This window comes from Mauremys reevesii, linkage group 6 (assembly GCF_016161935.1).
Source record: "Mauremys reevesii isolate NIE-2019 linkage group 6, ASM1616193v1, whole genome shotgun sequence".
NCBI classification, from domain to species: domain Eukaryota; kingdom Metazoa; phylum Chordata; order Testudines; family Geoemydidae; genus Mauremys; species Mauremys reevesii.
The window spans coordinates 17,525,900-17,553,465 of NC_052628.1; the positions used below are offsets into that span (position 1 = coordinate 17,525,900).

Sequence of the window (27,566 nt, forward strand, 5' to 3'; positions counted from 1 at the left end):
CCATGCACCCTTCCTTCCCCTGCCTCCATGTGTCCCTGTACTCCTGTCCCCATGCACCCACTCCCCCCATCCCGATATGGCCCTGCACCCCACTCCCATTCAGCCTCTGAACCAGTCTGTCCCCCTCCACTGAACCCCAGTCTGTGATCTCGCAGCAGCCCCATGGGCCCCAGTCTCTGTCTGTGACCCCCCTATATGTGTCTCTTCTTCTGGCCCTGCAGACAGGACGCTTTGAGGAATGCAGCCTCTGCTCTCTCTCTATCAGCTGTTCCAGTTGGTGAGTGGCTGTCCTTTGTTCTGGCACCACAGCAGCCCCTGGTGGGTGAAACGCAGAACTCTAGTGTCTCTCTGGCAGAATGTATTTTTTGCAGAGGAAATAAAATCTGCCGGGGGACATGAATTCTGTGCATGTGCAGTGGCGCAGAATTTCCCGAGGGGTAATATACCCTGTTAAGACTACCAACTAGTGGTTATATATAACCAGAGCATCACTCCTTAAATGAATGTTAAATGGAATTAGTTCTCTTACAGTGCTTGCAAACCAAATGTTGCAGCCTTGCAATACCTGTGAGGAGCAGGAAGGTGAAATTGACTAGAAAAAGCAAAGTGAACCTTACTAGATAGTTTTTGTTTCCTACACTGAATGAAGTAGAGAGAGCAACAAGAGTATAAAAAATAAATGGTGAAAAGTGAATTAGAATTATTTCAAATTTCTTCACATTAATCATCTCTCATATGTGAGTAGAACAGTAAAAGAAAATTTTGGGATGTGTTAAATTTGATTTAGTGGCTTTTCAATGTATTGCAACACTACATTATATTTTACATTGTATTAATTTTGTCTGAAATCTTGCTTCTCACCAATAGAACTTGAGCAGTCAGGTTCTGGGCAAGATAAATGCAGATAAGTTGGTGAGGTAAAATCCACTTCCCAACCAGCCTAAGGCGCATGGTAGCAAGAGCAGTTGTACCCATGCCAACCTGCTCACAGAGCATGTTGAAGCCACTGGTTCAAAGTAAACCTGGAGCCCATAGCATTCTCCCCATCACATGCCTCAGTGCTGGCCTATGTGGAGCCAGTTCAGAGACCCTTTCTGAGGCACATGGGATGCCTAGCTATCTCTGCACCGTTATGGTAGTGCACTATAGTTCTGACTCTATCAAACATTAAACATTGGAGATTGCTTCATTGCTCACAGAATGAGAGCAAAGAGAATATCGACAAATACAAACAAGGAGAAATGCAGATGAAGCACTTCAGATCTGAAGTTATATTTTAATGAACATAGCATAAGGAACATCAAGGACTTCATTGAATTCACCTTCCTTTTAACTACAGATTAAATTAAATTTGACCCTCATACATAAATGAAGCAAATAATTATTTTGGTTTGCTGCAAAGAGAGAGAGAGCTCTTCATTTTGTTTAATCTCTGCAGATGACAGTTGTGGATTCCAACAAAGACATGAAAGGAAACGAAAGTGCTTTTTTTATTATAGGTTTAGGGTTTTCTCTTCCCTTTACATTTTTTAAAAACAAAATGGAACAGTAGAAATCAAACAAAAACATGTTATGTTTTATGCAACTCCCCTGCCTCCCTCAAAGATCAAATTAAAGCACAGCACCAACAAGAAAAAGCATTTCAAAACTCCAGGGACTGTTCATTCTATTTCCTTCCTTTGAGAAATGTCTGCAAAATGGTTCATCGCGCCACACATTACACTGACTGATTTTCCTTCCTTCTCCCTGTATTGTGGCTACAGATCCTGGTTTCAGTGCAGAGACCTAGCAGCATCTGCACTAGGGCTTAGGTGGGCTTAACTACATCTCTCAGGGGTGTGACTTTGGGTGATGTAGCTAGGTCATTCTGTTTTAGATATAGACCAGGCCTCACTCTGGGGCAGAAGGTCAACACAAGATATATGTGCCGCTTTAGTCCTGGTCTTGAGTGGTGTAGAGGCTTTGTCTTGGCCCTCAGGCAGGGTGAATTTCAGCCACCCTGTGTAACGAGGCTTGGGGCTGGATATTCCACAGAAGAGGAATCTTCCCACACCAGATCACAGCATAGCCGCAGAGCCTCTCTACTGCCACAGTCTCAGGGCAGGAGTGGGCTTTGGAAATCTGGCACGCTTGCTCCATGGCTTGGTCAAGAGACAATGAATCCTCACTCTTGCAGATCCATTAGTTCTGCCTTGCTCCCTGCCTGCCCAAATATCAGTTCACAGAAAGCACCTCTCAAGCTGCTACCACGCTTGTTATTGTTGTTATGATTACAATAGTGTCTTTACAGAAATAATGGCTCAATAGAAATCAGGGCCCCATTGTGCTGGGCATTGTTCACACACATAGTAATGGGTATGCCCCACTTTGAAGAATTTGCAGTCTAAATGAACAAGAAAGACAAAGGTGGGAAAAGCAAGTATTATTAGTCCTTTTTCTGAATGGATGGGCAGACTCTAGACCAAAGATGGACACTGCAGCACACACAGGCTTTCCCTCAAACCCATATTTCTCACATGAGCTACTAGAGTTTGCCGCTCTCCCCCATGCACCGCAATACTGCAGCAGTTGCTGTGTCTGCCTCCTCACTCATGGAGTGCAAGTTTTGAGTCCTAGTGAGAGTGAGGGAAGAGAAAGACAATGAAAATTGAGCAGGACAACAAGAGACCAGGGCAATGCTGCAATGTAGCCTAGTGGCAAGTGTACTGGATAGAAACTCAGAAGACCTGCATTCTCTTCATGCCTTTGCTATTAGGCTGCTAGGTGACCTTGAGAAAGTCACTCATCTCTCTTTGCCTTCATTTCCCCATCTGTAAAATGGAAAGAATGGCATTTACCTCCTTTGTAAAGCACTTTAATATCTATTGGTGAAAAGGTTTATATAAGAGCTCGATTTTAGTAGTAGTATTCCTTGCTACAGCACAGAATGCCCAAGAATAAACCCCTTAGGCCCAGCTTCCTTCATAAATGATACAAATATCACAAAGGAATAATTTGTTACATATATTTACTCATAAATATTGGCAAAATGACAGGGTTGTTACCAAATGGTAATAATCCAGTGACAGTGAATTTTGTCAAAGATTTGTTATCTCTACAAGGGCACAGATTCAGTGGTGTGCCCTGCCTTAGACAGGCTTTCATCTGCCTCACCTTGCCTCAGCAGACCGATGCAGAGCAGAGTAACACCGTGAAACAGATGCTAAGTACATACATTTACATTTCCCTGAGTGGAAGTACCATTTCTGTGAAGCCAAACAGCCTTTTCCTGCTCCAAAAGTCTCAATATTACTTTCTGTGAAGGTACCCAAAGAAATCCTGCACAAAAATGAGTTTACACTACTCACACAGTGAATGCATTTTATTAGGAAGCCAGAATGCCTTGTAAGATGATGGATATTCATTTTTAATTCATTTGTCCATATGTCTTTTGCTTTAGTTTCTGCTACACTATTTAACTTTTACTGATTTCAGCTGTGTTTGTAACATAAATTCCAAACACATATGCCATTTATTTTTTTTTAACTTGGTTTAGCTTTATAACTTATACAGTATGCACTGAGCTTGTAATGCACTGTGGGAGTTGTAAAGGTTCATGTCTCCACAGGGGAGGAGACCTATTTCTAAGCATGTTCAAGTTACAGTCATTCTTTGAAAGCCTGTACGCTTTGTTATGATGCACATAGGACATGACTCAAGAGAAATCAGTGAGCAGGTATAATGCATGATGAGATGACATCTTAAAAGCTACTGTATAGATGGGATTTACTCCTGATGGGATCTCCTGAACTGCATTAAAATAATGCAGATGATTGTTTAACAGAGAAGAGAGAATTTATAATGAGAATTAAACTCCCTAATTTTTTAGAAACAATATATTTCTAGAGGCAGTACACGTATTTATATAGATACACAATTGTCTCCAATATATTGTGACACAATTAACAGTCAATCACAATGAAACATTTGAATATCCTGAAACGTGCCAGTTGAAAGTAGTGTTACTACCTCAGTGCCTTAGAACTGTTTGTTGCCTGAAGAGACACATTGGCCCTATGGATATGCATACATCTAATTCTTGTAATGATTCATTGACTGTCTTTGGAAGTCAGGGAAGCAGCGTACTGAAGGAGTCATCCAAATGAAATGTTACTATACTGGTCACAGAAGAGGCCAAATCCTGTGGTACTGACTCCAGTCAAATTTCCAGGAAAGTTAGTAGGAGGCCTGCCTGAGCAAAGACTGCAGAATTTGCTCCTATAACACTCCCCATTCAAATTTGAGTGGGTTAGGTTAATAACTGGCGTTGGATGAAAAATGGAGGGCAGGATTGTGCCTTTCTGCAACCCAGGTGAGCCAGGACCTCTCTCCACCCCCTGCATTCCTGGTCAGCAGCAGCATGGTAACACTGCAGACCTTGGGCACCATTATAAATTAAATGTAAACACTTTTTTAAATATAACCAAGAGTTTAATATTATTATGTTGTTATTATTTGTATTACCATAGTGTCTGGACGATCCAGCTGAGACCAGTGCCTAGCACAACCGGGCCCTGTACAAACATAGTGAGAGACAGCCCCTACACAAAGAGCTGAGCAGCAGAGAGGCTAAATAGATAGGAGACAAAAGGTGGCAGAATGATTAATACCATTTTACAAACAGGGAACTAAGGCATGGACAGATGAAATCTCTCAGGAAGTCTGACAGAGTCAGGACAGGAGCCCGTAAGACCAGTCTTTATTTTCTACAGCAGGTTGGAAAGTTCAGCCCATCATATTTTGATAGGCCAAAACATTCAAACTTGGGTGCCTAATTCAGGAGCCTAAGTTTATATTTAGGAACCTAAACAAAAGCCACCTGATTTTTTTCGGAGCTTCACACTCTCATATCTTCAGTATCTCAAAAATCAGGCCATTTACTTAGGTGTCTAAATATGTATTTAGCTGGTTGAATCTGGGCACCAAGTTTAAACCTTTTGGCCTAGGAAAATATTATTGGCTGAATTTTTACATCTGCAGCCGAACTTCAACCTTCACTATTTATAAATGCTCTCATTGCTTACAGTTGTATGCACAAATCCTTGGTTTTTCATTTACACAAATAGGAGAGCTAGACCGATATTTTATAGACATACAGAAGAGATGTTTGAAGTGCACTCTATAAGGCTAGTTTAAATTGCATTGTACTAACCTGTTTTTACTAACCTGTTTTTACTAACAGTAATTTCCTCCCTGCTATAATGCAACGTACAATTTAACAGAAAGATAAAAAACAAATGCAAGTTCTAGTATATTACAGAATGGCCAATATATTGGTAGTTCTTTTAATTTACTGAAAATATGTTCAAAAGGCATGTATTTCCATTTCATTCTTAATAATAACAATTATCACTTAAGTGTTCCTTACCAACCAAGCAAAAATTCCAAATCACCTGGCCTCCTTTATCCACTGATATTATAGTGTTGATCTTATCCATCCCTGAAATGCAACCATTTCTGAATGGTGGTTTTTATACAATGCATAGCAGAAGTTAAAGGTAGCAAGTAAAAAATCTTTTATCTAGCTGTAACTACAGGGGAAGTTTGGTAAGAAGAAATTAACTTCTTTGAATATTACCATGACACGTTGTTAATGCTATGCTAATACAATATTTTATAAGGAGAACAGCTAATATGATTAAAGACTGCTAATAGGATTAAAAGATTGTTTCTAAATAGGATATAATTTTCTCATACTGGGTTCAGGTCTACTTTTCAGTCTTTTTCACAGGGGAAAGGATAAGATTGTCCAAGATGGAGAACCTATCAATCTTGCTGTTTCTTTGTAATTTCACTGCACCTAATGGCAGTGAAAATATGCTGAATCGGGGCTTCATTGTGACATTAAGGCACATAGAATCATAGACATGTAGGGCTGGAAGGTCATCTACTCCCACCCCCTGTGCTGAGACAGGATCAAGTATGCCTGGACAATCCCTTACAGGTGTGTGTCCAACCTGTTCTTAAAAACCTCCAGTGACAGGGATTTCATAACCTCCCTTGGAAGCCTATTCCAGTGCTTAACTCTCCTTATTGTTACAAAGTTTTGCCTAGTATCTTACCCAGGGGCGGCAGGCAGGGCTCCGGTGGATCTCCCGCAGGCGTGCCTGCGGAGGGTCTGCTGGTCCCGCGGCTTCGATGGAGCCATGGGACCAGCGGACCCTCCGCAGGCACGCCTGCGGGAGGTCCACCGAAACCGCAGGACCAGCGGACCCTCTGCAGGCACGCTTGTGGGAGGTCCACCGGAGCCGCGGGACCGGCGACCGGCAGAGCGCCCCCTGCGGCATGCCACCGTGCTTGGGGCGGCGAAATGTCTAGAGCCGCCCCTGATCTTACCTAATTCTGCATTGCTGCAGAATAAGCTGATTACTTTTTGTCTTACGTTCAGTAGACATGGAGAAGAATTGATCACAGTATGCTTTACATCGCTTAACATATTTGAAGACTGTTATTTGGGCCCCCCCCCGTGTTTTCTCAAGACTAAAATACCCAGTTTTTTTTAACCTTTTCTCATAGATTAGGTTGTCTAAACATTTTATCATTCTTTATGGCTTTCCTCTGGTCTCTCCAGTTTGTCTGCGTTTTTTCTAAAGTGCCCAGACCTGGACAGAGTACCCCAACTGAGGCCTTACCAGTGCAGAATAGAGGGGGACAGTTACCTCTCATAGCCACATACGACACTCTTAATATATGCAAGAATTATATTACCCTTTTTCACAACTGTATCACACTGTTGACTCATTTTCATTCTGTGATCCACTATAATCCCCAGATCCTTTTCAGCCGTCCCACTGTCTCACCAGTTATTCCCCATTTTCTATTTGTGCATTTGATATTTCCCTCCTAAGTGTAGTACTTTCAGTTGTCTTTCTTGAATTTCATTTAATTGATATCAGACCAATTCTCCAATTTGTCAAGTTCAACATGTTTGTGTTGGTGGTGGTGCACACCCATGCTGCCTCAGAGGGAACTTCAAGAAGGCAGAATCCCTCCCTGGGCTTTCCAGCCCTCAAGAGAATCACATCTGCTACAATATTTCTACAGGTAGTGCAGTGAATTCCCTTGGCATGCTTGACCCGCTCTGCATGGCCTTCACCATATCAATCTCAAAGAGCAGATGTATTGTGCATAGGGAAACTTATTATATCTTAGCAAAAAGAACAGAAGTACTTGTGGCACCTTAGAGACTAACAAATTTATTTGATCATAAGCTTTCGTGGGCTACTGCCCACTTCTTCAGATGCATAGAATGGAACATATATTGAGGAGATATATATACACATACAGAGAGCATGAAAAGGTGGGAGTTGTCATGCTCTCTGTATGTGTATATATATCTCCTGAATATATGTTCCATTCTATGCATCCGAAGAAGTGGGCTGTAGCCTACGAAAGCTTATGCTCAAATAAATTTGTATGTCTCTAAGGTGCCACAAGTATTCCTGTTCTTTTTGCGGATACAGACTAACACGGCTGCTACTCTGAAATATATCTTAGCAGTTTTCTCCAGGGCCAGATCTGAGTGCCTCACATCATTATGAAGAAATTCATCCTTATTTTACAGAGAGCATTCTTCGGATACACACAGAGTTGTCTCACAGAGCAAAATCTTGAAGTAGGCAGTGACTCAGACGTCTTTGCTCAAATTACAGTGGTGTAGCTTACTGAGTTGCTGCATGTGCTGGGAAACCTTTGTTCCTAACCTGGGCTCTGAACATCTCTTAATGCCTCAGACGTCCATGGCTTTTGTCAATCTGATTTTCATCCTGCATTTGGCACTTCTTGTATTGCTTAATGATCTCTTTCTGGCAATATGTAATGCTGATGTCAGTAGATTAGTCATCATATATTGATACTATTAGTCATTGCATGTGGTTGATTCACAGATCCAAATGAGATCAGATTGGACTGCTTTTTGATGACTTTTTCATTTCTCTTAAATAATTTTTGGTGATTGGTTTTCTGCCCTGAAGGCTCACTCATGTAGGATTCCACCTTATCACCCCCGTCTCCCCCTCGCCCCCCTTCAATATATATGGGGTTGTTAGTAGGGCTGAGGCCTGGGTTGAAGTGTTTTCAGTGTGCTGACAACACTTAGCTCTCTCTCCACTTCATGGGACCCAAAGGGTGCAGATAAGGTTCAATCCAGAGAAGACAGAAGTGATGTTGGCTGGCTGAGATAGGTAACTGGAAGATATGGACAACAGATTGAGCCAGATTCTCAGATTATGTCCCCTTTGTGCCACTCAAATGATTCAAAGGAGCCTAATTCTGCTGTGACTGTCCATTATAGCTTTCTTCTTCTGGAGGGGAACTCCATCCTGTGCAGCTGGGCCTTGCACCTCCACCCCAACTCTCAGTATAGAAGAGGTGGAAGATGGGAGGGGAGTTGTAAGTGGTTGTGGTGAAGCAGAGCTCACTATAGCAAACCTTCAGGAGTGAGGGGGTCTAAGGACATGATGTCAGGGACACAGCTTCAAATTTCCCTCAAGCAGCTCCTAAGTATCATCCAGGCCAGCCCCTCTCAACTCATCATATTTGCAGTTTGGATGCCTTGTTAGAATCCTATTTCTTGTTAGATAGTCATATGGAAGCCACAACCAAGATGGCTTTGTTTTAGCTGCATCTGGTCTGGAGATTACCCACCTTTTCTTCAGACCTCACCACAATCCTCCAGGCTGTTGTCTTCCCAAGAGTAGAACATTGTAACAAGTGCTACGCAGGACTACATCTTAAACCAACTTGGTACAAGGAGCTAGAGCAGGAGGTGGCAGCCTACTTGTTAAGCAGGCTATCTTGTCAAGAGCACATTACACCAATACTCTGAAATCTGCTTTGCTCCTGAGGCAGAGTTCAAGGTTGTGGGTTTGATGTGTAAATTTCATAATGACTTTGAACTATTTCCCCATGCTCCTCCCCAACCCCACCAGTTCCTCACATCTTCTTGTCAATTGCTGGAAATGGGCCATTTTCATTACCACTACAAATAATTCTTTTTCTCTCCTCCTGGTAATAGCTCACCTTAAGTGATCACTCTCCTTATAGTGTGTATGGTAACACCCATTGTTTCATGTTCTCTGTGTATATATATATCATCCTACTGTATTTTCCACTACATGCATCTGATGAAGTGGGCTGTAGCCCATGAAAGCTTATGCTCAGATAAATTTGTTAGTCTCTAAGGTGCCACAAGTACTCCTGTTCTTTTTGCTGATACAGGCTAACATGGCTGCAACTTTGAAAAACATCAAATGTGATCCTAGGATGTTTGCCATGTTTAGTAGATGTGTTGGTCCTAGGGTATTAGAGAGACAAGGTGAGTGAGGTAATATCTTTTATTGGACCAACTTCTGTGGGTGAGAGAGACAAGTTTTTGAGTTACACAGAACTTTTGAGCTACCTTCTTTAGGTCAGACCTTGTACTATGTATTAATTTTCATTGCAGGTCAGAACTAAAGAGCTCTGAGTAGCTTAAAAGCTTGCCTCTTTCACCAACAGAAGTTGGTCCAATAAAAGAAATTACCTCACCCACCTCGTCATCCTAGGATTTATCATGCAAGTTATTTCCAGTAGAGATAAATTAAAACGTCAAAAGAGGCACTGATAAGACTTCATTTGGAAGACATTTCTGGTCACCAGGGACCAAGAAGAATAAATTCAAACTGGAATAGTTGCAGAGAAGAGTTACTAGGTTGAACAGAGGAATGCAGATCCTATTTTATGAGAGGAGATTAAACGAGGTTGCCTTGTTTAGCATAGCAAAATGAAGGCTAAGAAGGGATATGATGGATCTCTATGAATGCATCTGGGCGTAAACTCAAAAGAGAGGATGAAGACCTGTTTTAAAGTAAGGTGAATGTTATTTTTTATTTTATATATATATATATTTAAATGAGACCTAGCGTATTACTTATTGCCCTAGTTAGCAACAGAGTTCACTGAAACCCCTGAACTTTTCTTGTTTGTTACTCAAAGCCATAATTCTTTTCCTCACACCCACATTTCAAACCAAGTTCTTTTGAAACGTGTTTGCTAATGAGACCCTCGCCCAAATTAGTTATAAACCTGAAAGCAGGAAAGTATGGGGTGTGTGTGTGTGTGTGTGTGTGTGTGTGTGAAGGGATGGTGGATAATAATTTAGAGCTCGATAGAGAGTTGTAAGGAAGAATGTGTTTGATGAATATAGCCTCTGTTTGTGGATTTTCTGTGAACAGATCACATTTTTCTACAAAGAATTTGTTTGAAATTGTTTGCCAAATAATTCTTAGGAATAATTTTTGGTCAGTAGATTATTTGTGAGCAGTTAATTTCAAGTAGTCAATATTGGAAGTTCAAGATGTGTTTTGATTAGACATGTAGATCACATAGCATGTTTCTTTTCAGAGAATAACTTGTAGAATCATACTGTAAAAGTTGCAGAATACTAGGCAATTTTTTTTTATTATAACAATTACTATATCTTCATATGGAACCTAAAGATTAACAAAGTCAGGTACCCCTAAAGATTAGAAATCTAAGATAATAAGCTAGTGCATCGTGGAAATCACATGAATGTCTGTATTATGTCTCCATGAATATTAAATAATTTCATCATGACAAATGATATTACAGTGAATACCAATTGAAGTAATAACTGTGGAACACTTAGTGTAGAGCATTATTAATGGATAATGCTCCAGTCATTCATTAGCCAGTTTTAAAAATTTAGCTCTTTTTGGAAACGAACAGGGCATCTACCTGAATATTAAACAAATAGTCACAGTTTCTGCTCAACATAATATTAATTACAAAATTCAGGGGTACTAGCAACTCTATACAATACATTGTTTATTATTATTATTTCATTCAGTATTTAGTATAATAACATTTATCATTCCTAACTCATTTAATATTAATGTGGATAAAGTATGTAATTCCACAGCAATTCCTTTGTAACGTAACATTAATTAATGTCTTCTCACTTAAAGCATTTGTTTCTGTGAAATAAAGAATCTCAAGAAAGTGGTTCCCTGTGTTTGGTCCTTATGTGAGCATGCAGCATTCTTGGTTAAAATTTACATCAATACAATAACAACCAACTTCCCTACTGAAGCAAATGTGGCCCTCAAGATATCACATGGGAACATGCAGGAGAATGGAGTGTTTTATTTTCTTCTGAAAACAGTAGCAAAAAGCATTACGAAACTGACCTACTCTGTTGACTTTCTTTTCTTTCTGGGATATATTTAGAATATTCCTATTACAATCTTTGACACATAAAGGTATCCAAGAATATTCATGTTGCCAAAAGTTAATTCTTGTATGTCGTATTTCTGTCCTCCACATCCCACACATTTACAGCATAGCCAGAATAGCTGGATAGCTTTGGGTGTATATCCCTGGATGATTAGTGGTCTTCATTAGTACAACAGTTAGTAAATTATAAATCTCTAACTGCACACCAGAGTGATATACAATGGCTGAGTTTCAAGTCAGGATGCCAGCATTATTCATATATCTCAAGGCTTGATAAATTCTCAATATTAGTAAGATCAACAGTAGTAAAATAGCTATTACCAATGTATTTTCTGTCACAAAGAAGTTAAGGAGTGAGATATACTCCTCAACAGCAAGCTAGCAATTGTAATGGTATGTGAGTTGGAATTTTGGTTCACAACAAAATCTCCAGCAAAATGGTGTGTGTGGAGGGGGGAGAGGCATTTAAAATGCACTGACATTCAAAAAACAAATCAGATATATAGTTAGTGATCTTAAAATCTTGGCCTCAAATCCTTCCCCAAATATCCGGCCTGAGTACCTGGGTGGTGAGCTGGGAACCTCATCAATTATTGAAATGGAATCGCAACCATAGCATCTGTACTGACAACTTTCCTTCCATACAGGGGCCAGTGGAGCCAATTCCTGATGTACCGCTAAATCCATGCTGCACAGTGACATGAAGCAAGACCTCATACAACATGCAGGGGGAGTGTGAACTCCTGAATGAATCTCCATGCAGAGTTGTGCACCGGTAGTTACTTCTTATAGAAGAAAAGGCTGAACTTGCAGTCCTTACTCAGGCAAAACATTCATTGACTTAAATGGGAATGTTGATTAAAGACTGAGAAAGGACTATAATGTTGGCCCTAAATTAGAAACCGGAATGGAATGAAAGCAAAAACGTGACAGCTTTCTAAGCAGCTCTACTAGCCGTTGGTTTAGTTTGGACAGGCGTTCACTTAACATATTTTATTTATTTTTCATGCAAATGCTAATCCAGTCTGATTCAGAAAATTGATTTTAACAATGTGTGTTTTGCCTTTTTTGTTTTTGCCTGCAGAACCAAGTTCCCATTATGTAATTTCTTTAAAAGCCTTTAACAACGTGGGTGAAGGAGTCCCTCTCTATGAAAGCGCCACCACTAGATCATTGACAGGTGAGTTGGAAATGTTGATTCTGATTTTGTTCCATATCAGTCATCATTAGCCTTACGTACATATTAGCCAAACTGTTTTGGGAAGCCAATAAAGAAAGAGCTCTTCAACATCCAAGTTTCTGCTAAAATAAATCAGATTATTTTTTCCACCCCATTTTAAATGGTTGAACTCCACGGCTGTAAGATAATGAATTAATTACACTTTCCTGAAATATATTTTACAGCAGTAAATTTTCATTAGCTGATATAAAATAATGTAATGCTTGCACATCCGTTAGTAGTTTGATTGAGTTGGCTTGGGAGCAGCATGAATCCCAGAGCAATTTGAATATCTGAAGATCAGGTTAAAATTGTGGCTGCTGTCACAAATCAAACACAGAATTTAATTATTTTCTGTATCTCTTATAATTTTTGCTAAGTTGAAAGTAATTAATTAAAGCCAAGAACAGTCACAGACATAGATAGGGTCAGGTAGCCAGGTCTCAGATAAGATGAAGGAAAGTATTGCAAACAATTAATGACGATATAAACTCACACAAAACAGAATACCCAGTATTAATCAGGCTACTCACTTACCATGCAACATTTTTCTTCATAGATGTATTCTTGGTACAAAAAACAGAGTGCCACTAAGTTTAGGGATCCTTTGGTCCAATCGGACCTTTGTGCATGTATGGGTTTTTGGGATGAGTGGCTGAAATTGCAGAGAGCTGATAACAAAAAGAATAAATACAAAAACAAAAATGATTTTCCTCTGGAGTAACAGCATCATTTGGTAGTGTTTCCTTGTGTTTCACCCACTATGTTAAGAACTTCCTCAAAGGGAGGAAGCTTATGTCACTGAGAGCAAAAGGACCATTGACAGACAGACTGACTAGGGTGAACCATTAAGGATAATTAAATCAAATGGCAGCACTCTGGCTCCAAATGGAAAACCATCCATTGTCCATATGCATTTGTGAAGTATTCCCCTAAGAAATCTTGGAAAGTCCCAAAGATGGGGAGAAACATTCAATGTAAAAGCAAAGGCAACTGTGAGAAACCATATCCAGATGTAATACATAGCCGTGAGCATGTGGCTTCAACATTGTTAATATCACTTCTGGTGTGGTATCTACAAGGGTCAGTTCTTCCTGCTAGGCACGTGAGATTACGTATATGTCTTGAAATCTTTATTTGATTAACTTGGTTCAAAATCCAGGTTGTTGTTTTGTTTGTTTGTTGTTGTTGTTTTATCTTTTGTTCCGTGTTGATGCTAGATCAAGAATTATCTATGTGTAGCCTGTGGGGAATTTTTTTTTATGTATGTATATATGTGACCTCTCAGAAATGAAATGTTATCCTGATGTGAAAAAGGTATGTCAAGCTTGGGTTCTACTTTGGTGACTTGACCCAAGGACTCTATACAAGTACTATATGCGACTTTGCAGCTTCTCTTTTACTTCTAAGAGCAGCTCTAACAAGGAGCTTCCTATCTAATCTCTTACCCCTCTGGATGCGGCTTCTGAAGCGAGTCAATACCATTGAGTTATTCATGGAAGAGCATTTCAAAAACTACGTTCAGCAAAGTGAGAAACATTTTAGTTGAACTCCCTGAGTGGTTGTTGAACTGACTTGCCCTGAGTGAAAAAGAAAATTTAACTATTGTATTTATTTCAGTGCATAAGAATTGTATATATAGAGACAGATATAGAAATTTGTGTGTGTGTATAACATATAATCTCAAATGATGTGACAAGCAAAATAAGAATTAAAGGAAGCAGAAACTTTTTTATCAAAGGTATGCAATATCTAAATGACAGATGTCCGAACATGAACAGCAGCAAATAACTCTGTTTTGAGAAGTGGAGGAAGTGTTCAGGGACCTATTTTCAGACACCAAAGGATTATAGAAATTCCACTGTTTGTCAGCTAAGTGATAGCATGTTTCAAGAACTGAATTATCTTGATTGATTGAATCTAATCATTTATTTTGCTAGACCTAGTCTTTCTTCGTAATCCTCTGTACAACAGACCTTCAGAATTCAGTTTGTCACTATGGGGAAAGAAGAAAGATGCAGTGTTTTATTTGCCAAAATACCGAATGCATATTACCTTACAGCATTAACTATGTAAGCAAAAAAGAAACAAAAATGAAAAGTGTTCATTATTTCACAGCTTATAGACAAATCTCCTTGAAAATTTCAGTTTAGAACTTGGAATTGAAATCTTAAGAGTAGCAATATTCTTTGTGAATAGGCAAAGAAGTTTGAACCCATCCTACTATGCAGAATGTCCAAATTAATTTTGGATCTGTAGGTGAACACCCAGATTTCTCTATTTCCCCGAGCATCTATGTTCAAGATTCTAAAGAAGCTGATGATGAATGAAGCAGGAACAACAACAGCATTAAAAGGTTCATCTAGTTGCTCATCATAAATTTTAAACATGCTTTTCTCCTGTATTTTTTATTCCAAAGTCTGTGGCCTCCTGAAGTCCTAAATAATTAATTACAAAATTACCACACAAAAAAAAGTGATCAAAGAGTGTCAGCAGTTTGAAATACATATAGAGCTAACAAACTGAAGTAATTATCAATTGGAAAATGTCAGATTAATTTGTGCTTTGATTAATTACATAGTCTGTTATTTTTCAAAAAATATGGTTGTGTGTACTGTGTCATAATTACTGCAGCCTGAAATTTTTGGTTGGTAAAATCATAATCTTGTTTTTAAATTGCAAACATTAAAATGTTACCATATATCTATATCTATATCTATATCTATATAAAAGGTAACATTTTAACATAAATGACTCTGCTCTGACCAACATTTTCTGCATTAAGAGGCAGTAGTTATTACCTAAAACTCAGAGGTTAAAAAAAGACATGCAATCTAATTCTTCTATCGCACTGTTGTAAATCAGGGTTAATTCTGTTGAAGTCAATTCAATTATAATGAAGTGAGAGGAGAATCAGGCCCTTGATGTTCTAGATAGCATTGGCTAACTGCCAAGTATGGCTTTCCGATATGGAACTGCATTTTTGGAAATGGAAGCAAACTTTTCTGTGTAATAAAACCTACCACAGATTGCCTCTGTGTGTTGTGCTAACTTCACCTACCATTGCATACCATTATGTTGTCTATTGATCTGTCTGAAGGCAGCAGGATCACAAAATGCATAAAAGAAGTGTGCTTATGTCTCGAGGAAACATGCTCAGAGATTAAAACAACAATCCGCATATCCGTACCTGGATGCACACATTTATCATGTTGGCATTATTAAATCAACAAATGTGGACCTCCATCTTAGCATTAAAATTATGTTCTCTTTTGCCTGACAAATATTTAAGCAGATGTAGAAGTGCTCCTTTGAATAGCATTAAAAGAACAAACGAAGCTGCAGAGAGAGAGAGAGAGAAAAGCATAGGTAACTCCTACACACATCAGAGTGTATTTTAAAATGACACTATTTTGTACGTGTTTTTAATAATGTATCATTTATGTATTTAAATGTTATTACTGCAAAGTAAATCATTTTAAGGAGAAACAATGCATTTCAACTTCATTTTGGAGCCAAGAAAAGAAAGCACACCTGGAAGTATTTGAACAAGCCATGCAAAATAATATTAATTGCTAGTTAGCTTTATTTACAGTAATGTAAGTGAAATATTATATGTATATATATATATATATATAATCTTTTTCAATTAATGCCTCTCTTTCTGTTCTTCTCCTGTTCCCCTCTCATCATTTAACCCATTGTGATGTGTATCCACTGGTGATTGTTTTGTTTTGTTTTTGTTTTAACTGCTATTCGTTTTTTTTAATGCTCATTTGGTGGTTTCTGACCCAGATCCCATTGATCCATTAGAAGTTGATTTTTATCCTTTGCTTGATGATTTCCCTACCTCAGTCCCAGATATCTCCACCCCCATGCTCCCACCAGTAGGTGTCCAGGCTGTTGCACTTACCCATGATGCAGTGAGAGTCAGCTGGGCAGACAACTCTGTCCCAAAGAATCAAAAGACTACTGAGGTTCGCTTTTACACTGTCCGTTGGAGAACCAGCTATTCTACAAGTGCAAAATACAAGGTGAAGTTATAAAGGGATATGAATTGATCTGCAATGTCTTGCGTTTGTATTTTATTTGATAATAACCTGAATCTACCAATTCTGTACTTCACTCAGGAAAAACTCCCAGTATAGTCAATGGGAGATTTGTCCTGAATAGCAAGCATCTAATAGGGTCACAAATATATATAGTTTGGAGTTTTTTTAAGAGTATTTATTGGTCTGAAAATGCCACACTAAAAATCTAATTGTTGAAGATTCTGATCTTTAATTTTAGATATCATATATAAGTTAGAAAGTCATTGATTGGACAGCATAATGACCAAGAATGAAACTGGGTTGCCAATTTCAAATCAACCACGCCGCTGGAAATCCCTGCTTTATTATATTAACAACAAACACTCAAAAAGCACAGAAAAGAACAGAAAACTTCTCAATTTGGAAGTACCCTGTAATAGCATGAATATCCTACTGCCTGTAAATGAAAGATGTTTTCAAACACTAATGCCAACAAAACAATATAAAATATATATCTGGGATAGGATAGGAGAGAAAATAATAATAATAATTCATACTTAATAATGCTTGGCACTTGTACAGCACAGAAAGTGACAATCACTGAAAAAAATTAACTCTATCAATTTACATACTATGGTCAATTCATATACTGCATCTTATAATATCCAAATCACTCCTGGTGAACATACTTCACCATTCCTGTTGGGCCATGTCATAATTACTGGTTAACTTTTCTTGCCATATGGGGCTATATTCTTGACCAACATGCAATTGTTCCCAATAGTTGCACATATACACTGCAAATATGTTCACCAATAAGTGACTGGTCACCACCCCAGACATAACTCTCTAGTACAGATTGTTCCTATTATGATCACAGGGCCATTAGTGAGTAAATGAAATTGTGATTAGAAACATGGATTTAGGGATGGATTTTTAGAAATATTTATGGAATTAGGGACCTAGGTGCATTTGAAAATCCCACTAGAGAATTATCTCCATCTTTCGGCGCCTAAATACCTTTAAAAATCTGGCTCTTGTTCTTAGACTGAGCTATATCACTGTGTCAGTGGATTTTGAAAGGAGACAAAATAATGATGGAAACTTCTTTTTTCTCACTCCAACTATTGAACATGATTTTCTAGTAGTGACCATAACATATCTGCCAGAATTTCATTCAGTGGTCCTAATTTTCCTGTTGCTTACACTAGTTTTGCACTGGTGTAACCAATGCTTTTGATTTACACTAGTGTAAGTGAGCGGAGAATCAGGCCAGTTGTCTTTTAGCTGTAGATGCTGATGATCTTAAATGTCTTAAGAGTTACTAGTTAAACATGCTTAACTATATAACAGTACATCTTGAACATCTTTTCAAGTGCATCATGGAATGAGTGGTATCACAATTACTATCATAGCTATCTCAACCTCAGATACCACTGTTCTGGGCCACAGTGTTAAACCCTAAGATCACCAAATTCTCATATGATCATGTAGCATACACCAGGGACTTGCTGGCAGTGTAGTAAGCTCCAGTGTAGAAGAAATAAGGCTTCTGAAATAGTGTTGTTTTGTATTTTGATGTAATTATACCCATTGTGAGATTTATTCCCATTCCCAGTAAAATGTGGAATACAGTGGAATGAGCCATAGTTTTATTAATTTAGTTTCTATAGTAAGAGCAAGGATCCAAAGAGCACAACATTATTTATTGTGACCTTTAGACAATTATGAAATTGCCCACATTGTCACTTAATGTTCATCACGTGCCGGCCCAATGGAAAATTGCAGGTGCCAAGCAAAAAATATAAAGATAGCTTTGTTAGTGTCATCTCAGTAGAGCCAGGTGACCATACTTATGTATAATTAATTTAATAGGTTAACTATGTTTGCCTGAGACACCCCACCCTGTCAGTACCCTGTTTTTTGCTGGGAAAGTGTTAAAATGGATAAGTGGAACTCATTGAAGAAACTAAGTTATTACAGCACATTGATATAGGAAGGAACCCTAGGAATGGTCAAGTCTGGAAACAAAGGTTTAGGTTGAGATAAAGTAACTATATGGGCAACCAAGCCTGATGAAAAAACTTAAGGTGGGGTGATCAGATAGGGTTATTTTGAATGAACCGGACTACAAAAGAGCTGACTCATGTTGATTCCAGCTGGAAGGAGAAGTATGGAAATTAGAGTTGATCCAGAACTCAAGACAGTCTCCAAATCTGCTTTATTTTTTTTTAGTTTAGCCAATCTGTAGCTGAAATGTCATGAACTGGTTGTCACAGTTTCCAAGTAACTGCATCTGTATCCCCTCCTCCATGGTCCACTTTAGAGTGACCAGTCAGGCCTAAGGTCTCCAGCGTTCACCTGTCTCTGGGCAGGGACCTTTGTCCCATTCCCTTCTGCCTGGAGGTTTTAAGGCTGTACAGCTCCCTGCCTTACACTCTGATACCCCCGAAAGCCACTCTGCCTAAAGGCTGCCCCTGTGTGTTGCTTTTTCTCTGAGGGCTATGAACAGTGTATTGCTAACAGTTACAGTTACCACACAGCTCTCTGTAGGCAAGCACATTTATTCTTACAATAAAAGCATTAAGAGAAAACATACAAAAAACAATAAGTTCCTATCCGCATGCAAAAAGCTTACCAAAAGTCTCCCATCAATCTTCTGAGGCCCTAGCAGGGCCAAAGTCTTTCCAATCTGCAAGGGTTGGGGCCCTTGGACAGAAAGTCCTGTCCATTAGCTGGATCAGAACGAAGGCCCTGAGTCAATTTAAACACAGCTTTTTTAATGCAAAAAGCCATGTATTTGTCTCTTTGTCTCTGGAAAATCCAGACTGAATCTCCCCAGGGAGTGGTACCTCTCTGGAGGAGTTTACATTGTGAGTGATTCACCTTAATAGTTCCGCCTCCTCCCAACCCCCCCACTATTTTAGTTCTTGAAGCAGCTCTGGTAACACTCCCCTGTGGAGCAGAACACGGTTAGACATACAATCCCTGGCCCACAGGGATTGTATGTATACAGCAGGGGTCGGCAACCTTTCAGAAGTGGTGTGCCAAGTCTTCATTTATTCACTCTAAGTTAAGGTTTCACGTGCCAGTAATACATTTTAACATTTTTAGAAGATCTCTTTCCATAAGGTCTATAATATATAATTAAACTATTGTTGTATGTAAAGTAAATAAGGTTTTAAAAATGTTTAAGAAGCTTCATTTAAAATTAAATGAAAATGCAGAGCCCCCCCAGACTGGTGGCCAGGACCTGGGCAGCGTGAGTGCCACTGAAAATCAGCTCGCGTGCTGCCTTCGGCACGCGTGCCATAGGTTGCCTACCCCCGGTATACAGTGTTAATACAATGTTTTCCCCAAAGATGCTGCATACAGTTGCAATATCTGTCACACTAGTCTATTCCTTTGTTATTCCCAGGTCAGCCAGAAGCAGCAATCTCGTAACTTTACTTTTAATAAAAAAGTCACAATGAATGTATGTTCACTCAAAGCCTATTTTGTCCAGAATATGTTCAACCCCAGCCTGTTTTCCCAACATTTTGGGCAGGTCTACATTACAGCCTAAGTCAATATAACTTATGTTACTCGGGGATGTGAAAAAGACTCTCCCTTCCCCACCCCGAGTGACACAAGTTTTGTACTGTCCACACTGGCGCCATGTCAGCGGGAGATGCTCTACTGCTGACATAGCTTCCACTTCTCGCCAAGGTGGAGTAATTATGCCAGTGGGAGAGCACTCTCCCATCAGCAAAGCATGTCTTCACCAGATGCACCACTGGAGCGCAGCTGTGCAAGTGTAGTTCTGTAGTGGAGACCTGACCTTTGTTTTGTTCCTGTCCTTTCATCCTGAGCATGTGAAATGTCTGAGCAAGTTTGAAAAAAAGAAAGTTTAATTTCTGTAGTGCTCTTCTTCCTCTTCCTCTTCTTCTTTCCTATTTGGGGTTGGCAGCTTTTATAGCCTTTTTCCAGAACTCTTGATAGTATGCCTGGCTGTCATGCAAATTGGTCTCCATAAGGTCAGCTTATATCTAGTCCAAATACTGAGTCTTTGGCCTCCCCTTTGGTCATCTTCCATCAACGATCATTGCAAGGGCCATCCTACCAATATAACTCTGATTTCTACAGTGCTGTCTATAAGATTTAGCTTCCTTCAGTCATGCTGTATAGTACCTTATTCCACAAATAGTCCCACTTCAGTCAGTGGCCTACTTATGGTGAACAGTACTTCCCACCGAAGTGAAATCTGTCCCATAGTTTAAAACCTCATGCTAATGGTCAAATTTTGCCACTTTTACTCCACGAGTTGACATCTTGATTTCACTAGGATTACTCACAGAGTGGGAGACTACTCAATGGGTGAAATCCTAGTCTCAAAGAAGTCAACTGCAAATCTCTCATTATCTTGTATAGGGCTAGGATTTCTCCCAGTGAGTATAAAGATGACGGAATTTGGCTCTGAATGCAGAAGCTTCTTTGTTTAACTGCTGTGCAAAGCCTCAGTGTGAATGCTTGTGGAGTAGCAAAGCAAAGTAATATTCTGCACTGTTTTGTAAGCTAATTGTAACATTTTAAAAGATTTAACTTGCATCTTTAGGGCTGATGATTAATGTCAACACGAGGGTGACATTATTGGTGAATACTGGAGAGCTGCATAGTTCGAAACACATACTACCAAACATTGAAAAAGGATCCATTCTGATGATGAAATTCAGAAGTTTTGCATAATTGAGCATAAATTTCACTCACCCACTCCAGTGGTTCAGGCATCATTTGGTAGATTTTAGGCCATCAGCTATATCGCACAAGTTAAAGATTTACAGCTCAGTTAAATGAGCTGAGATTGCATGTTATACTGGATGTGGCATGCCCTCAAGTCTCATTGCTGTGAGTAGGTACGGAAGATGCTCAGCACCTCACTGGAAGTGCCTAACTCTTCAGAAATTGGGCCCAATATGATGGGGCTTATAATGCTCTGAAAACACAGATTGGGTTTCATTCAATTTTCACCCATTTTATTCTGCAATTTTCTTCTGTCTCTACTCATGTGATAAAAATGTGCTGTCTCTCTTAAATCATTTCTTAGAACAGGCTGAGATCAGGTAAATTTACATTGTAAAAATGTAATATACACATCAATTTTAGTTTATATACCTGTGCTTAACATACTGTAGTGAACCAGATAAATAATACATATTTAAAATATAAAACACAAAGAAAATGCATATTTAAACAAACAAAAATATAAGACTGAACAGTTCTAGTTTTATAAGAAATTAAATGCATATTCATCTAAGAAACTTAGAAAGACCAGAGTGCCTTAGTTAGAACCATTCTAGTGAGAAAAACAGGTTGTGAGGAGGAGCATCTCCCTACCTTAGTTAACTGTCTAAATTATAGAAAGCAAGTTTAGTATCTTATTTATAGTACTAATAATAGTTCCACTCAAATACATGCTACAGTGTCAAGGCTATTTCTGTCCTCAGAAAAGTATGCTTACAAAAGGAATTTAGTGTTACTGTATTATGCTCTTCCATTTTCTCTGTTATATGGAGAAAGTGTGTGGAAATTAGTTTTCTAGGATTGCATTTTTCAAGTCTTAATTGCTTAAACGTATATTTGTTTTCCTCTTTTCCCCCCTTTTGTAGTCATCAGATACAACAGCTTTGAGCCATAGTGTAATAGGCCTTAAGCCAAACACTATGTATGAATTCTCTGTCATGGTAACAAAAGGTCGAAGGTCAAGCACGTGGAGCATGACTGCACATGCCACAACATATGAAGCAGGTATGTCTAGATATTTTGATAGCTTCAAAAAGTGATTTTGTTTCAAGATGCCCATATTAGTAAAAAATATTTAGGAATTTTCAAAATCTGGAACTGACTAAATATATTGAAATTCCTGAACTACTGCTGATATAGTTGGTAGCATTGTCAACTTTCATGCCAGCGAAACAAATCATCAGTGTATATTAAAAGCTAAATTTCTTTTCTTCACTTTTTTCTACGGGCAACAAAACAGCAGACATTTAATTCTCCTTTAAAGTTACTCAAAGCCAAGAGGTTGGAATTTAGTAAATGGATCATAAATATAGTGAGCTTCAAAAATCCTTTTCACTAATGATGTGACCTAGTTGGTATTCAGTTTTCAAAGAAAACTGAAATCAGATAAGAACAATGATGGAAATAGTCTTCTATGACTAGGATGGCAGCTTTGTTAGTCTCTCTCATTTATTAATTTATTAAAGGCTACTTGTACTGGCTCAAGTGTGTGTGATTCTGTCCTAGCCCTCTAGTGCCTCTGGGAATGGATCAAGTACTGATGCCAGCTAATAGAGGTTCTTTTTGGCTGAAGAGGTGAAGATGCTTTTGAAGCCAAAGGCCCACGGTTCTATTCACTATATTGTATATGTGCACTTCTGTGGGCTCTGGAGGTGTTTGTAAGTGGACATTACATAGATGGATTAAAGATCCTGAACTGGAGTTACAGCAGCTGGTACAGCTACAAAATTAAACAAAAAATGTACAATGAAGTTGAGCAGGCTCTTCAAATTACATGTTATTTACAGATACAACCTCTCTACCTGTAGAACGTCTCGTATCATGTAAGAGGCTCACTGCTTGGATGAATGAGGCTCCTTGGATGACACCAGGGTTTAAATTCAGCCAGAACCCACCATAGTGGAGCTCTATTAAATATTTTCAAACATGTGGAAGCCCCAAAGCTTAGGGCTTCAGCCCCATGGGAAGCACCGGAGCTGGAGGCTTAATCCCCAGCATGCACCGTGGGTACTGAAGCCACAGTGCCCCGCTTATCCCCTGAAGGACAAAAGCCTACAGTCCTGAGCCTAGAATGAGAATGAGAATTTAAGCCCTAGATGACACTCCCATTATTTTCATACCTCCTTCTGTATTCAGGCCCCTACTAGTCACCATTATTCTTCCCGTTATTAGAATTATTATTATATCATTGAATAGATATTAGGCATAAGGATTTTATGTAGCTGCTGGCCTCAGATGCTTAGTGGGGTCTCTCAGGAATACAACTATGTTGGCTACTTCAGACTCTGAGGAAAAGTATTGCTTGGGTAGCAGTCATGTAATATTTATTGTAAGATAACAACTCCAGGAAGCTGAATGAACGTCTATTAATAGGGCTGTAGAGTTAGGAGGTCTCTGGCTGGGACCTTTATTTCTATCTGCAAGGAAAAGGAAGCTAAGGAGCTTGTCAGGTCCCAGCCTCGCTATTTACCTTCCACTTTGTTCTCCCTTAAAAAAATAGAGAATGATACCTTTTCTCTGGGTTTTGTTTTTTAACTGTCATATTAATGACATTAATGGTGAAGTGTATCCCAAAGTATAGAATTCTATTGAATGGATAAAAGCAATGCTCTACAGCAGTGAAACTCACACTGAGGCTTGTGAAACACAAGTGGCTCTTTAAAGTGTCTCCTGAGGTTCTTTGCAGTACATGATATTAAAACACTGTGTGATTTAATTATTAACCAATTTAAGTTATTAACCAGTCAGGATGCTTTTACTATGTTATTAACCAATTAAGTTATCAAATTGCACTCAGTTATTCACTTATTTTCTGTGAGAATCATATGTATAAAATATATAAATGAAACAATGAATTCACACTATTGTGGCTCTTTTGGGTAATGTTGATCACTAATTTGGCTCCTGAACCACTGAGGTCTGAGTATCACTGCTCTACAGAATGATTAGTATTTTCTATTAAATTCTATATGTGTTTAGAATAAATTATTCATCTTCCTCCTTGAGGCTCTTCAGAAGAATTGCTTTTGAGTCAAGCCAATGAGTTGCCTCGCCACATAATCTAAACAGGGAGAAGAGCAGGCAGGGAGTTTCTTAAATGCACTTACAAAACTTGACCTCACTTGTTCACAGTTTTTGTTTCATTTTGTGTTTTGCCCTCCAGCATAGGCCAGTCTTTCTTCTGAGTAGGTAGGCCTTCTGCAGAGCTGGTAGATCTTCCACAAACTGAGTGGCTCATAAGACTGCAGATATACTGTGCTGTTCAGTTACCTTATTGTATTTCCCATGCTCAACAAAAAGTGTATGAGTAAAAGAGTATGATATTTTCCTTTTTAACTGACTATTGATTCTAATATATAAACTTGGATGGCTGTGTAATATGTGTGATTATTTTCTGTGCATGACAAAAACAACAAAAGTACAATAGTAATAACTAAAAATCAACATTTACCAACAGATGTAAAATGTGGAGATGTCTGCTGGTAAATATTGACCTTTTAATGGCAACTGCTGAACACATCAGTTATTTCTCAGGGGGAAACTCAGTGGAAATATATGTATCTTTAGATTTTCCTGTATGGTTGACATACAATTAATTAAACCGGAGATGCAGCTGCATTAACTAAAGGGATCCTGTATTTCTGATCTTTATTGCCTATTTTGTACCCATTCTGCATGTGGGAGTTAATGAAAGCTGAGAGCAAGATTTGGTCTTTTAATTTTACTCACAATTCCTTATGTTCACAATCTGTTGAATCCCAGACCCCAAACTTCAGTTCTTCAACAGAAATTGATGAGCCAATGTCATAAACAGGTTATTGGTTGAATGTTTGTTATGAAGCACAACCCACTATATGTTATTATTATTACACTAATTTTCCTAGTTAAGTGCGCAGGCATGTCATACTGTAAATATATCTAGGTTAAGAGATTGAAGAACTAAGACTGTGCATTGTGTGCCTAATTTTGGAAATCCTTGTTTGAATATTTTGGCCCTACTAAATAGAGTGATGAAAAATCTTAACATGACCAGGCTCCTCTATAAGGAAACTCAATAGAATAGTTAAAGTAAACATCCAATAGCCATTAGGCCTCAACGAAAACATCAGTGAATGATCGTCTCACCTATTTATCAATGTATCAATATTAATTATAATGTGGGCTTCCTTTTTACATCTTTCTTGATTGTTTCAGACCTTTTTTTTTTAATATCGTCATTTGACACATTTATTATAAGATTAGTTGATCAGTATTCTGTTGAATCCTGTATTCGGTATTCTAATAATCCATTCTTTGTTAAATGTGTGGTTGTTCATTTGTTTTAGTGTTTAGCACCATTATATATTTTTCATTTTGGGTCAGACGTTCAGTTAGAACCTCTTTGTTTAATATAGATTCTTTTCTAATGTAACATCAACCCTACCAAATTTTCAGAAACAATATTTTAAAAAATAATGACTTTGAGGCAGATTTTCAAATATTCAAAAACTTCACATAGTGGAAGTCAGGTAGGAGATGGTGACTAGAGCTGTGGAGCTCATACTGCATTGCCCTGTTCTTTTTCTATTCTGCACATGCCTTTCACAATGAGCTGTGTGACTGCTCTAAGGGTATGTCTGTACTGCAAGCCAAGGTATGACTGGAGCATGTGTAGACATACACGTATTAGATTTACCTGCAATAGCACAGCTGAAAATAGCACGGTAGGTCTGAAAATGTAACTGTGGATGGGGAATCATCATTAAGTTGGTCTATTTCCAGTGAGGTCCCTCAGGTGGCAGTTCTTGGACTTAATACTGTTTAACATAAGGAAACATAAAATCATCACTGACCAAGTTTGCAGATGACACAAAAATTGGGCAAATGGTAAACAAGGAAGAGGATGGGTCTGAGTGATCTGGATCACTTGGTAAACTGGGTGCACGGAAACAATATGTATTTTAATAGTCTAAAGGTAAATATATACATCTAGGAACGGAGAATATAGGCAATATTTACAGGATGGGGGACACAGTGACCTTGAAAAACATTTTATGGTTGTGGTGGATAATCACCTGTACATGAGGTCCCAGTGTGACGGTGTTGCCAAAAGAGCTAGTCTGATCCTTGGATCCATATATAGGGGAATCTTGAGAAAGAGTAGACAGGTATTTTTACCTCTATATTTGGCACTGGTTTTTCTGCTGCTGGAATACTGTGCCCACAACACAAGAGGAATGTTGGTAAATTGAAGAGAGTTCAAGTAAGAGCCACCAGAATGATCAAAGGATTAGAAAATTTGCCTTAGAGAGAGAAACTCAAAGAGCTCAATCTGTTTAACTCAATAAAGAGGCAGTCAAGTGGTGATGTGATTACAATCTGTAAAGGTCTACATGGGGAACCCACTATTTTATAATGGGCTCTTCAATCTAGCAGAGAAAGGTATTACCCAGTTCAGTGGCTGGAAGTTGAAACTAGACAAATTCAGACTGGAAATAAGGCATAATTTTTAACGTGAGGGTAATTAACTGTTGGAACAATTTACCAAATACTGGTGGTAGATTCTCCATCACTGACAGTTTTTAAATCAAAATAGTTTATTTTTTCCAAATGATATGGTTTAGAAGTTAATTTGGGGAAGTTCTGTTGCCTGTGTTAAACAGGAAGTCAGACTACATGATCACAATGGTCCCTTCTGGCCTTAGAATCCATGAATCTATGAATGAATCTAGAAAAGAGGCATAGTCTTCAGCATGGCTGTACAAGCACACCAGGGATCCTGGATACTTACTTGCATTGCTAGCCCACATTAAAGCCCCTGTCACTGCATCTACACAGCTATTTTTAGTTATGCTTGCATGGGTAAAGCTAGCATGGTTATAGCTACCTGTGCTGCAATCACACCTTAGATTGCAGTATAGACATTCTCTAAGGGCTTCTCTTCACCACGAAGAGATCAATGCTGCTGCAATCGGTGCAGCAGGGGTTGATTTAGCAAGTCTAGTGAAGACCCGCTAAATCAACGGCACAGCACTATCTAGTTGACCCCGGTACTCCAACTCTTGAAGAGGAGTAAGGAAAGTCAACCAGAGAGCATCTCCCATTGACTCAGCTCAGTGAAAACACTGGGGTAAGTTGACCTAAGCTACGTCAACTCCAGCCACATTATTCATGTAGCTGGATTAGCGTAATTTAGGTCAATTTACCCTGGTAGTGAAGACAAGCCCTAAATTAACACCTACTATATTATACCCCAAACACTGAACAGCTAGCTCAGGAACAGT

At 38.8% G+C, this 27,566-nt stretch overlaps 1 protein-coding gene across 4 annotated transcripts in view; it reads left to right on the forward strand.

The window, feature by feature from the left end:
* DCC (DCC netrin 1 receptor) overlaps positions 1-27,566 on the forward strand; it is a 555,466-nt gene that overhangs the window by 432,397 nt on the left and 95,503 nt on the right. For 3 of the 4 annotated variants that reach the window (XM_039544135.1, XM_039544134.1, XM_039544133.1), the window contains 3 exons: positions 12,359-12,454; positions 16,349-16,527; positions 22,170-22,308. In XM_039544135.1, coding sequence (XP_039400069.1) covers positions 12,359-12,454; positions 16,349-16,527; positions 22,170-22,308 — 414 coding nt within the window. Of the gene's footprint in view, positions 1-12,358; positions 12,455-14,692; positions 14,722-16,348; positions 16,528-22,169; positions 22,309-27,566 lie in introns of those variants that run through there. The other variant, XM_039544136.1, reaches the window with a different exon arrangement.